The sequence below is a fragment of the Apis florea genome, unplaced genomic scaffold, assembly GCF_048593485.1.
Source record: "Apis florea isolate Af1SG1 unplaced genomic scaffold, ASM4859348v1 contig_2293_pilon, whole genome shotgun sequence".
Taxonomy (NCBI): domain Eukaryota; kingdom Metazoa; phylum Arthropoda; class Insecta; order Hymenoptera; family Apidae; genus Apis; species Apis florea.
The window spans coordinates 5,224,946-5,238,941 of record NW_028256554.1 but is presented as its reverse complement, the minus strand read 5'-3'; the positions used below and the strand labels follow the sequence as shown (position 1 = coordinate 5,238,941).

At 40.2% G+C, this 13,996-nt stretch overlaps 2 protein-coding genes across 3 annotated transcripts in view; both read right to left on the bottom strand.

The window, feature by feature from the left end:
* Positions 1–9,869: 9,869 nt before the first annotated feature.
* LOC116414547 (uncharacterized) lies at positions 9,870–12,262 on the bottom strand. Its single transcript, XM_031917164.2, has one exon. It carries the CDS (start codon positions 12,221–12,223, stop codon positions 11,924–11,926), a length of 300 nt encoding a protein of 99 aa, XP_031773024.2. The 5' UTR covers positions 12,224–12,262; the 3' UTR covers positions 9,870–11,923.
* A 219-nt stretch (positions 12,263–12,481) lies between these two features.
* The window catches only part of Ptx1 (pituitary homeobox homolog Ptx1), a 31,121-nt gene continuing 29,606 nt past the window's right edge, over positions 12,482–13,996 (bottom strand). For both annotated transcript variants that reach the window (XM_012487977.3, XM_012487978.3), the window contains exon 4: positions 12,482–13,282. In XM_012487977.3, the coding sequence (XP_012343431.1) occupies positions 12,482–13,282 (801 nt within the window). The remainder of the gene's footprint in view (positions 13,283–13,996) is intronic.

Here is a 13,996-nt window from a genome sequence, read left to right as displayed (position 1 = left end):
GACTAAGGTTTCTTGGACAATCTAGTTCTCACATTTTTATGACGTTAGATTTTTATTCTGTTTCTTTAATTTTTTTTTCTTTTCTACTTACGTTATACATGAATTTTTACTTTTCAAAAGGATTTTTATTCTAAGAGCGATAAATTCTAAGATCGATAAGACTCAAATTTTCTCTTTTGAAATTTTGAAATGTATTTTAATTATACGGTACTGTGTTGTATAATTTTGACAATTTAATTAATTCGAAAAAACGATATTCAAGTTTCATTTTTATATTACAACAAGCTATAACCTTAAACTATACACTATATTTTAGACAAAGAGAGTTTCTGAAATTCAGAATTGATCGCTCATAGTTCATTCACGCACGCGCAGATACCAAGACTACGTACCAATAAAAGCGAGCATATGTTAAAGAAACTGAATTAAAGCGTAAACGCGTTTGCATGATAAAACTACAATGAAGTTCGATATATGAATTTGTTCTTATACGCTTTTCTTTCTATATTAATTTTTAGAATTTTTCTTTTTAAATCTTCAAATCAAGAATTAATCCTGTAATACATATAAATCAATTAAAAGAAATATTATCAATATTAGAAAAATAATAGCTCGATATTATTCCAAAGATTACTATTCCTATAATCTACATAAAAAAAAAAAACATAATTTGGAAAAACGTAATCGTTCTTCGTTCAAATATTTTTCTATTTGTCTGTGCTTGTACGAAAGATCACGAGTGCTGCGTAAATAAGCGAGCGTACCAATTAAAGTGATAGAAACATCGAGTTTCTCATTGTATTATCTGGGCGAAGGTACAACTGTCATTATAATATCCGTATCTTCGTAATAATCTCGTATCGTTTGCGTTTGTTATCAATGAGTAAACCACCCTTTCAAGGGTCAATCTCGAGCGCACCTGTTTCGATTCGGATTTACGTATACTTATCTAATTTGCAAGATTCGCGAGGTTGGGCGAACATTTATTAATATGTTTGGATTTCAACGTAAAGGGTAGAGTCCAATATTACATAATCTCTTTTTGCAAATACAGTAAATTTCCTTTATTATTTTTTATTCTAGTTAAATTGATAAATTCTCTCTTCAAGAGAACTTACTCATCCATCACGACACTTTGTATTCATAAATCATTTTCTTACAGAGGCGCAAACTTTATCTACCTCTTTCGTAAAATATCATCCAGCAACATAGCAACGTTCCAAAAATAATTCACACATTGACGATAACACCGTAAGAATAATGGGAATAAGAATTCGACAGAGAATTCTCAAACAAATGGCACTTCTCTACATTTCTCGAGAACGAGTTTTCTCGGGCCATAAGTTCCTTTGCCTCGAAGGTGACAGCTCACCACCACTCATCCTTTACTTAATTGCGAAGATCCAAAAGTTTCGTAAGGTAAGAGCAGTCTCGATCCTTCGAGCGTTCGTCGATTAAATGGGCATCCTTCGACTGTGAAGGAAAAGTCAAAGGGTATTTTGCCTCCTCCAGAGTTCCGTTTCTTCTCGTTCCTTTCGTTCTCCGTTCGTTCGTCACGGCGAATGTTCTCTGCACCTCGGTGTAGAGAAATTAGAGGCACACGGAGGAGGACAAGGAAAACGACAACGTGGACGTCGACGACGTCGAGTCTCTCATCTTCCCTGTTCCTTCTTCGCCTCGCTCGGAGCTTCCTCTCCGTCCCGTCTTACTCTATCCCTCTTATTCTCCACCTCGGTTCTCAGTTCTCCTGCTACTCTATGCCGGGAAGCCTCCATTAAATTCATTAGGCCATTAGTGGCTGCAACCCTCCAAGATGGCTCCCGTCGCTTGGCAACGCTCTGCTTTTCCACGCTCTCCTCTCTCTCTGCTTCTCACACACACTCTCTCTCTCTCTCTCTCTCTCTCTCTCTCCTTCTTTCCCCTTTCGATATCTCACCCCCTCGGCCCCTTAGTCGAATCTGGTTGTCCCTCTTGCACAGCAAGAAGGGGACAGCCGACCCTCTTCTTTCCGTTCCTCTTAGCAGCTTTACGTGTCTCCCTCTCGAGCGGGTGGGTCTTGGCGGGTGTAATTAGATTCAACGAGCGAAAAGGGAAGGCGGTGGGTAGGTTCGTAGGTCGGAAAAGGCGGCGGTGGGTTAGAAGGCAGGAGAGGGTGGCTCTCGAGGCACCGGTTACTGAAGAGGGCCATTGCCTCCGGATGTCCAGATTCTCTCTCTCTCTCTCTCTCTCTTTCTCTCTCCTTGTTTCTCTCTCTTCGTTATCTCTCCACCATCCCGTACCGCGACCAACACACACATACATACATACACCTTCCCTCGGTTCCTCGATTCGTTTCTCGGTATCACGATGTGTGCTCGTTTGACGTGGAACACCGGGAAAGAAGTTTAGTCCCGCGGGATTATGTTGTTTGAGGAATGGAGATCCGAAAGATGCTGGCTATCTTTCCGCTCGAATATTAGGATCCGACTTTAATACGTTCCGATGCTCGAATTGTGAACGCCTCTCGTTCTCTAGTTCTCTCTACTTTTATTCTTGGACAAATTGGCGGGGGAGGGGGGAAGGGAGAGATCGAAACTCTTTTGCATTTATAGGAGATTATGTTTTTCTCATTCTCTACTTGACATGTAGATTTTTTTCTTTTTCTTTTTTTTATTTTTCTTATTCGATACGAATGTTTTATGGAAAGGTGGGATTGTACAGATTACTTTTTGGATTTTAAGAATGAAAAGTCTTAAAAGGATAATCGTCGAACGATATTTATTATTTTTTATAAAAGTTCCATTTCGCATTATACATGTCGAATGATTCATTGTTGAACGATTCTGATGAATTATCCGATACATTAAGAAATCAGAAACGACGATGGTGTTGCATTCCTGTCGCGGGTCCGAGTATTTGTACGCGGCTGTTTTCGGGGGTGGCAGAGCAAAGGGGACTCTTAAAATACTCCAAGAGCTTCTAAATCATGGAGGCTTAGTAACCGTCGTGCGAGCAGGGATTACCTACCTTACTTCAAAGTGCCCTGCAGGTGCGGGCTCTTCGTTTCGTATCCTCTTCCACGACAGAACGTTGAATCATGCGTCAGTTGCATTTTAACGATATCGTGTGTACATGCGTGCGTGCTCGCCTTCGACTCTCTGCTCTTTCTCCGAAAAGACACAGTATTTCGTCCAAGAGCCTTGCCCCCAGAGAATGTTGTCCTTCCCCAGCGATTGGATAAACTTGGAATATTTCAATTTTTCCTCACTTTTGTAATAGCGATTTTGATATTGGATTCGTTTGTTACATCGATGACGTTTGATGCACGAATTTTGCAAGAAGATACAACGGGGAGGGATTTTATCTGTTGCATCGAAACGAAATTATTAAATAACGTGTTTAGAAGAAGAGCAATATTCCAAGTTTGTTTAAAAAAAAAAATTTAAATATTTTCACTCAAAATTTAAAAATTTACATTAAAAAGCAATTAAGACGATGACAAAAAGATGATCACTCGAGGAGGAAGTACGGACAAGGTTAGATCGATTCCATTATCCGACTCGGAACTTTCGTTAACTAAAATTCTCAATTACTATCGTAGAAAGAGTATACCGGATGGTTGAACGACTCGACGTAATGGAGGAAGCGAGAAAACGTGCGCCGCGGAAAATTCGAAAGCACGAATAACGATTATCATGATTAATTAAACGAACGCCTCGGTGATAAGGCTCGCGGCGGCCATCTTGAACGTTTCTGGCGTCATTTCATTCTCGTCGCGGGGAAAGTAGAGGAAGACCACTAAGGAAGAATTCGCCCGATTCTCTAAGTCCATGCCGCTAAGCCCTCAATTTCACTAGAGCTAAAAGCTGAACGAAGAGCGTGATAAAACAGCTTCTTATTCCCGCGTTTATATTCAATCTCGGTCGACTCCGTGGCCACGAAAGACTCCATTTGAAACACGTTAGTCGATGCGCCATATGCGCCGAATAGATACAGAAAAGGAAAAAGTAGAAGGAGACAGAAATGCATTATGTAATACTGGATATGATCTTTACATGCATCTATGCATGGGGTCTGCAAAAAAAAAACGAATGACTTGTAACCGTACAATAATATCTGGAGAGAAAGTTGTTTGATGTTAAATGAACAAGAAAAAATAAGAATCTATTTAGAATTAGTTTTTAAACCAGCGAAGGAGTCTCTTAAAGGAAAGTTTGCTTTATAATAAGTTTTTTAAGTTTTTACGTAACGTTTCCAAGTACAAGCGTTTCCTACGTTTGAACGGAGATGTATGAGAGTACGTATAGTTTCGTACAATCCGAAAAGCGTTAATGCGCGCAACCGCGTGCCCGGTTAGCACACGCGCATGCGCGATCACCGCCAGGCATATTTCAAGTGTCTCTACTGAAAGTTTGCCGGTGCTCGAGATTAGTTTGTATCATCTTACTTCGAGGCGTCTCTCGGGTTGTCTCGTAAAAAGTTTCGGGAAATTATGCGGCCGCGACGGGCGCGTGTGCCTTGGCGCGCAAGCAGCCTTTTTAACTTTCCCCGGAACTTTGTTGGCCGGGCTAAATTAATATCTACACGCGCGGCATTCAGAACACTCGTGTCGCGTATCCTTAATGTGGAAATAATATGAAATAGACTATTTGTGTATATATATATATAAGTGGAGGATTTTATATTTTGGCGATTTTGGAAATTTTTCGATTTTTGACATAAGATGTTAGAGTATGTAAAAATTAATGACTTTTGTTTTTTTTTTTTTAATCTGAATTTTGATGGACTTTTAAAATATCATTTTGTATTGTATAAATTACTTTTAGAATAGAAACGGTTTATTTTACTAAATATATTTTAGTAAATTAATCGTTTGAAAAAGTAAGCGGGTTGTCATTTAATTTAGAAAGGGTACACAGGCTTCAGTTTTATACTAAAGTGTGCATACTAAAGTACTATCACACTTTGCACTCACGTTGATTGCGATTCACGAAGACTGTCGAGTGTATTAAATGGAGAACAATCGTTGCATCGTAACTGTTGGGAAGAATAAAGAAGAAGATTCGAGATTCTGAATCTTCGTCCAATTTTTTAACAAAACTAGAATGAAATCCTCTGTTATCAATGATTAAAATAAGATTCTTTGAATATTAGGAAAATTTTTTTTAGAAATGGATGAAAAAAAATATTTCAGTAAATTTTTTACATTTATAACAGTGTTAAATTCCACAAATAATATTATATAACGTTATACTTCATTATTAAAGTTTAATCCTACAAAATATTTCTCTCTTATACATTCATTACTTCATTCTTTTTATCATTCTCAATTCCTTAATTTCCTTCATTTTTCTACCTCCTATTAAAATTCATCACACCGCGTACTTTTCACCCCCTTTTTTTTGATTATTCTTCTTTTTTTTTTTCTTCTTACATCCTCTTTTATTTTCCGCTCGATTTTTTATCCCGCAAAAACCTAATTAAAGCCAACAAACCCTATCAATTCTCTCTCGAACAAACAAACGATCTGTATGGTTACTTCGTTCAAGATCGAACTAGCAAGCTGGTTTCGAATGTAAGCCGAAGACAGAGGACTGGTCTGCTACTTTGGCTCGATTCAAACCACCGCACCGCCAATAAATAACACTCTACCCGAGATCTACTCTATGCGGTTTATACAGGATATACTATGGTCTAACTTGTACAGGTGGAGAATTTGGAAGAGAGGAGAATAGGTTGAGGAGAACTATATATACCACGGTGCTTCCAGCATTTGTCGAAGAATAACGCGAACGATTTTTACTAATTTCGCGATCTTCTCGATAAATAATTTTCGAAGCTTAGGGAACAATTTATAACGAACAGCGGTGTTATGATATAAAAAATATAAACTTCTAAAAAAAAGAAAAAAAAATATCACGAATTCGTTTTATTTTAATCCAAAAGAATTATATGCACGATCATATATCTTAATCAATGGAATCGGGATATTATAAGTAATATTTTATTATGTGCAAAGATTTAATCGATAGAAAGTTGATAATATTTTATATCGGTGTGGCTAATAAAATGGAACGAGGGGAAAGTAATCGAGGAATACAGTCATTTTAATTAGCCAGATGAATGAAAGTTCTCCACGGCGAAATTAATAAAGAAACTTAAATGAAATCCAATAAGTGAGTTGTACAAAACGGAACCGATGGGTGTTTCGATTAAGTTGATTAAACTGGAATTAAGTCGATTAAAACGGAGTACCTTAATAACAAAGTTGATAGCTTTTAATTAAACGGAATAACTCGAAATCTGCCGATAACTGATACCATTTAAATTTTAAACGAATAATTATTTGTAAGAACGAAAATTATTAAATATATTCAGAAATTTCAACCTTTTATTTTTTTTGCTTATCTTTCGTTTCGAAATGTACACACGTCTAATTTTTTGTACTCTTTTTGTAAACTATAAAAAAAAAATGGAATTTCCTAGAAAAGTAAATAAATTGTGACGTTGATACGAAGTTTTTATCTTACTCTCACTCTTTACTCTTACGATGAAAATTTATAACCAGAAGAGGTATCGAAACTAACTCGATCGAAAATTATTTAAAAAGAATTTACAAATTATCTTATACGTGATGATTATTTTCAAATTTTGATAAAATAAATAACGATCGCTCGATCGAGTTATACAAAGTATATGAATTATTTCAAAGAAAATAACTGTATCGTAAGAAAACACACGCAATAAAATCGAAAAAAAAAAAAAAAAAAAAAACATTGTCGAATTTTTCGAAGCGAAAAGAGTTAATCGAGGATCGTTTTCGACATCACTGATCTTGGTCAAAGCGACTCGCAACGTCGCTTTCAGACATTCGAAGGTCGTGTAAACGGGATCAAAGTCTACGCCAATGGAAACGAGCAATGATAATGTTTCTCGGTGATGTTGGCTGAGATACGGGACACGGTATCTTTATTACCCTATGCGAGACACGTTGCTCAAGTTAATATTAATTGCCGTTTTATCTTGCTCAGACGACTGATATTTCGAACGCGAAGTAATCTTCGCAAATTTTATGACACTCGAACCGGCAAGGAAACTAGACCTTCGAATTTCGTGAACAAACTTTAAACGCACCACGTTTCCTCGCGTGTTATTTACAGAGCCCAGATTTCATCGACAACCTCTTCGCGCGCAAACCTCTTAATTTAACTGTTGCCACGGAATCGGCCGAAATGTTTTACGACCGTCAGAGAGAACGGCGATTACCGCTTCTTGTCAGATCGTAATTGAAACGCGAATTTTCTCTCGTCATCGCGTTCAATATGATAAAGTTCGAACTCTTTTGCAAAACTTATCCCTTAGAGATCCAGTTTTCTCAATGTTTTGAAACTTGATACAAAATTTCTTCCAATGTATATGTATCATGAAATTTCAATCGTGCAATAAGAAAAGAGACGAAGAAAAAAATAAACGTGATAAATTCGCTCAATTTCGCCTCACCTTCCATTTCCATTGGATAGCTTCAATCGCACCGCGATCGACTTCCGTCTCGCAGTCAATATTCCGAGCAACCGTCGAATAAAACGACGAGCGAGCAGCTGTTGGGAAACGGATTCATGGTCCTCGGCGAGCAACTGCGATATTCGTTCCCAACGTCAGAATTCCGGCGATCCTCGGGGGAACGCGAGGCGTGTCGGGGACGCAACATATTCACGAGGCCGTATACCGATTTTATTCCATCGCTAAATCCTCGAATCTCTGCGGACCTGGCTCTCCTCCGCGTGTCTCCTCCTCCTTCTCCTCCTCCTCCTCCTCCTCCCGTGATTCTCGATACGCAGCCGAGAGGAAAGAGCAACGGCGAAGTTTCGGCGGAGTTACTGCGTCTCCTCCTAAGCCTGTGTCGATGATGATGCTCCTAACCAGGTTTTTTTACGGCCGAGGGGGCACCTCGTCTTGAGAAATGTGGAGAATATTTTAAAATATTCTTTCAAAGAATCTTTATTTAACCTTTATTTACGTATCAATGATCCAAAGAAATGTTTAAATATTGCTCTCAGATGCTACTAGTCTTTTTGAAGTTGTCTTGTTTTCTTCTTTTTAGAGCGATCTTGACTTTGCTTTACTTCTTTGCCAGAAGGAAAAGAGTGAAATGGAGTTTCTTCTTTGCTCGTTTCTTTTTCGTTTTTTTTTTTTTTTTTTTTCACTTATTGTAATATTGCCTCTGTTGAGGCAATTATTAATATCGTTACGAGTTTTTTTTTACGAGTTAAAGTAATTTTAAGATGTTTATGATGCTCTTGGTTGAAATTATTTTTTTCGCGTTATAGGAATAAATAAAGAGAAAGAATTTCACAAGAAAACTTCATTTTGCGCGGAGATTTTTGGAATAAGTATGTCGCACGCCAGTTGAAACGATAAGATTACGGAAGAAGATAAGTTGCAAAGAGATAAAAACACTCTTTGTACATTGGATCTATAATAATTAATAAATGTTTCAATAAATGTATGTCAGGATTCCTATAAAATTATTATCTTAATCGTAAATCATCTTTTATCTTCCTTTCATTTTTCTTTTTTTTTTTTTTTTTTTTCCCATTCTTCCACTATCGAATTAATAAAATTCACACAACACATTCGAACAATATATAATTTCCGCTTAAATGTTAAACAAAAATTACACATTTTCCAAAATCTCGAAACACCAACATTTTGTCTCCGATTTTTAAACGCTCTAAAACGGCGGGAAACCGCATCCGTTCATCGTGTATATAATTGGTAACATACGGACTGCAATATCTTATGACTGTGCCGTGCCATTAACGGGCACGACGATCATCGTAATATACGTTTAGTTTAGTTTAGCGGGACGAGGGATCCCCGGGCACCGAGCGACCCTTCGCGTGCCACCGAGGAGGGTGCATAATTTATCGCTTTTCCCCGACCACCATAATGCAACACGTTACACGCTCGGTATGCATGTAGATTCCGAAGGTTATCGATGCTCCCTCAACGTCCGAGAGGGTGTTATACGGGAGGCCTAACTACCGATAAATAGCCCAATCATCGATCGGAATTCATTGCCTCCGTCTTAATTCAATAGGAACCGTGTAATTAGAGAGAGAGAGAGGAAAAATTATTATTAATTAAGATTACGCCGATATTGAGATTTGTCTGTGAAAGATGATGCCGGTTGAAGATATTAAACGCGCTCGAGATATATTGATATTGGTTATATGTTATTTCGTTACGTTGAGGATGTAGCGTTTGATCGAATGTTAAAATAAATAAAGTAAAAGTGGGGGAGAAGAGGGGGAGTTGACGAAACGCGGGAACAATGAACAATTTGTAATAAATAAATTTGTACGTATCTTTAATTTCCGTAAAATTGAAATAATTAATTATCGTTAGATAGACGACGAGAAAATAGATTTTGTGGTCGCAACGCACGCAATTTCAAAGAAATACATTTGACAAATATAAATCATGATAAAGCCTGTTCTTCTAGATAGAACTTTTTTACGCCTTCCTCTGTTGAGCAAATGTAGCTAGAGATAACCAATAAAAACAGAAGTTACGTGGAATATGTTCCAGTCTCTTCTAAAATTACCCGACTCTACGAAATTCGACCGAGTTTATTATTCACGAATTTCAAAAATTCCAGCCAATTTTATCTTACGTTCAAAATTCATTGTTCAAAAAAAAAAAAAAAAAAAAAAAGAAAAAGAAGAAGAAGAAGAAAAGAAAAAGAATTATTTTAAAAGTATTTAAAAATCATTCGAATTTTTTTCCCAATTGTCAATTCAAATCGTTAATTTCTATAAAAAAACGTACAAGTTGAAGCGAGATAGGTGATGGTAGAAGCAAGTGGTACGACTCCGCTTAGAGTAGAATTGATTTTTATTGTGACTAGATTACAAACGGGGCCTTTCGGCGCTCAATATCGCCCAGTAGGAACGTTTACACGTAGCGAGTGAAACGGTTGAAGAACGGAACACGGAGAGACATTCTTCCGCGGGCATTTGCAAATCACTCACCGCGGGGACTGGGATATGTGATTACGACGAACATTTGTACGACATTGGGATTCATACAAAATAGCGGTCGTTTCTTAAATCTAGCTTACGTCACTATTTGTTCTATAGCGTTTATGCCTGCATCACGACTTTCGAAGTTGATCGATTCCCTTCGTCTCCTTCCTTCCTCCCACCCTCCCTCCCCCCATTTCCATTTTAAATTTTACATCTATTATAACTGATGATATGCCATTTTCAATTCTACAACAATTCTGTGCGATTTACATTTTGTTTTTTGTTTTTTTTTTTTTTTTTTTTTTTTTTTGGTTTTTTTTTTCCTCTTTCTTTTTTTCTCTTTTAAAAAACACGACACCCTGTCCAAATTCCATTTTTGTCGAACAATTTTCGTATAATTTAACAAATTTTATTATGCAGTAGTCGATGAAAAATCGTCATGCGCCATTGAAGACGTGATCGAACTTAATGAAGTATAAACGAAATGCGAGGAGGATGATGAATCGATGGACTCCAAAAGTTCAATTACACGTGCCCTGCAAGGATATCGAATACAGTTTTTTTTTTTTTTTTTTCTTTATAATTATTCAATATAATTATATAATATAATATTTATAACGTACGCATAATCGATAAAGTGATTTCTTTCCTCGTACACTGTACAAAGTACCGCCGTTTCGCGCGAGTAACGCGACAACGGTGACCATTTTTCATTTACATACAGCCTGTATGATTTATTTTTCTTTCGTTATTATTATTATTTATTCATTCATTCATTCATTTATTTATTTATTTATTTTTTTTTGGTATTCTGTTGGGTAATGTTATTATTATCATCATTACAATATAACAATTCTAAAAGATATTTACGAACCGCGTAAAATCAGCGTCTACTATACATATATCTACAGGATAGTGAGTACATCTCGATCCGCGCTGGATCTTTTTTTTTTTTTTTTTATTTCCCTTTATTAGCCATTGTCTTTCCCTTCTCGTTATTTCTCTTTAAATTAAATTTATCTTTTATCCTTTTTTTTCTTTTTCTTTTTTTCGTTTCTTCGAGTCTCTGAAAGACTGTACCGCAACGTTGAAATTCGACGTTGCCCGTGAATTTGAATTCTGTTTCGAAACGCACGATACATATTCCGTCCGATTCAACGAGGAAATTAATCGCGAGTAAAGATAAATTTTTTAACGATACAAAGCTCGTTGCTCCGATGGATCGTTACCTTTTACAGTGATTTTTTCTTTTATCGAGAAAAACGGAAAAAATCGAAATCGAAAATATTGCACTTTGGCTCGAGTATTTGTCAAATACGTCGCATTTTCAACAAAAATGCGAGAAAGAAAAAGAGAGAAGAATTAAAATAATTCGTCAATTCTCAACCAATTTCTTAGGAAACTTAAGAATCCCTTCTACGAGATCGTTCTCTGCGATTCCGTTCGTTATTTACGGATGAAGCATGCACCTCGAAACATTAAATATTTCATATATATATATATATACCTATATATTCGATCGTCCGTGCATTTACAATCGTATGTACATCTTTTATCCCATTCACCTGTTTTTCACTGGGAAGGATACAATTAAATCCTGCCTGAATAACCAATAATTAAACATATATTCGATCTGCGAAGAATCAGCGAAGAACAACGTACGCTTGTAATTCGATCATCGCGTTACGAGTGAATCCTCGGAAAATCATGCCGCGGGATTAAACGAGAAAACGAGATAAATAGAATCTCAAAAAGCGTATATCGACGTACAGAAATACGTAAATGAAAGAAGGGAAAAGGGGAAGGAAGAGGGATCTTAACGATCTCTGATTAGCCTGGGAGAGAAAATATCCGGAGGTAAAAGAGGACATTTACTTGCGAGGACAAGGCTGGCATCGCGGTAACGTGCGCTGTTCTCAGTTCTCGTCTCGCGGCAGGGAGAGCGTTTGCGAGCTGGAGGCGATGGACGGGGTGGTCCAACAGTCGAGCAACGAGGGCCAGTATCCGGTGGCGGTGGTCGCGTGTTGCCAGTAACTCGCCAACCCCGTGCCTCCCCCTGGGGCGGTGCCGGATCCACCGATCCCGATCCCGACACCGACCCCTATGCCACCCGACGCGGCGATCACTCGCTGCTCGCCGCTGATCCCACCCGCCTCGATCACGCCTCTCTCCTCCTCGATCTTCTGGTCCGCCGTGCTCCCGTCCTCGTCGTACATCAGATAGGGTGGGTGCGAGGTGGTCGACGAAGGGGTCGACGACAACGTCGGCGAGGCGGCGGACCTAGGCCTGGGTCACTCTTGCGACCTCAACTGATTGTCGGTTTGCTGGCCGGCGGACACGTTGCCCGTCCCTCCCACTTGCGCCACCACTTGACTGCCTTGACCTCCCAACGAGCTCCCGGAACCAGCCAGGGAGCCACCCGAATTCCCGCTTACGGCGTGGTGATGGGGGCTAGACGTAGCCCCCGCTTCGCCTCAGACCTGGGCCCTGGCCGTCGCGTTCACGTGGGCCTCCGCGCTGCTCGGCGAGTGAGGGTTGCCTCCTTCGCCAGCGGTCGTCAGCGCGTACTGACACGCGCTCAACGGGCCGCCGCCCACGGACGGGGCCCTCGACCCAACGGGGCTGCCTGCCGCCGAGACCGGGGTGCTGTCCATGCCGAACGAGTTCCCGCTCAGGCTGTAACCGCTGCTGTGCTGCCTCGCCTTCAGCCGGAGGGAGGCGATGCTGCTCGAGGTCATCACGGTACAGCTCTCGGGGGCAGCGGCCGTTCTGTGGTGCGGGGTGTAGACCGACGGCCCGTAAGGATGGTGGGGCGCCGCCGGTGCCGCGTAAGGGCACGCCGCGCCTGTCGCCGCCACGGGCGAGCCGGCCACCCCCAGTCCGGACCCCATCCCGGGCAGCATCGAGGTGGCCGCCTGGCCGACCGAAACGGACATCCCGCCCATGTGATTCCCGGCAACGGACGTCGCCGCGGCGTTGAAACAGTTCACGGGGCTGACTTGGGTGTGATGATGGTGGTGCGACGCCGTCGGAACCACCGAGCCCAGGGTGTTCACCCAGGGGAAGCTTTTGCTGCTCAGGGGCGAGGGCACTTTGGCCGCCCAATTGTTGTACGGGCTGTAGGAGCTGTAGAGGGCGTCCGGGTCCGCGAACGGTTGGCCGATGAAGCTGTTCAGGCTGGCGCCGAAACCGGGCTTGAAATCGACCGTGTCGGCCGCGGTGTTCGCGTTCCGCGTCTGTTTCCGCCACTTCGCCCGCCTGTTCTTGAACCATACCTGAAACAAGAAGAATCGAAACGGTTCGTTTAGATTGCGACTGGATGACGCGTTTCGATCGATCCACGTTGCCTGTGGAATTTTATATATATATTGTTAAATATCGTGCAGAAGAGAAATCGGATCGAGAAACATCGTGACAAATATTCGCGCAATCGGCAGAAAACATTTCTAAACGTAGAAACAATTAAGTTGAATCTTATCTTATCTTATCTCGCTCGTGAAACAATTATATACGTCTCGTTGAGAAGGCAATTGCACCGTGTCCAAAAAATTCTCCTATCTAAACCGCGCCTACCCATCAAATCCCTCTTTACTTAATCAACCTTCAACGTCACTCCTCGCTTCTTCTCGAAACTAATCTAAAGCCGCTATACCGCCCACAAAAATCCACCACGAAAATCCCTCCTCCTTTTTTTTTCCTTTTTTACTTACTACTCCCCTATGGAATTTCATCGTCGACGAATTTCATCCTCGCTACTACTTCGCGCCCTCATTGAAACGAAAGAAGAACTTTCCCTTTCTTTCTTTTCTTTTTCCACCAGATTTCTACTTCGAGGCGAGGACCCAGGTATTATTCAGCCCAGGTATTATTACTCATGTGGAAACGGGGCAAAGCGTTAGGTTTCCCCCACTCGTGGTGGTAGACGGGTAGGTAGCCGAGTCTCGAGACAAATGGGAAGAAAACCCCGGCGAGCTCCTCCATCCTGAAAT

Bases quoted from the DNA above. Each gene is read 5' to 3' on its own strand.
- LOC116414547 (XM_031917164.2), bottom strand. From the start codon at position 12,223: ATGTACGACGAGGACGGGAGCACGGCGGACCAGAAGATCGAGGAGGAG.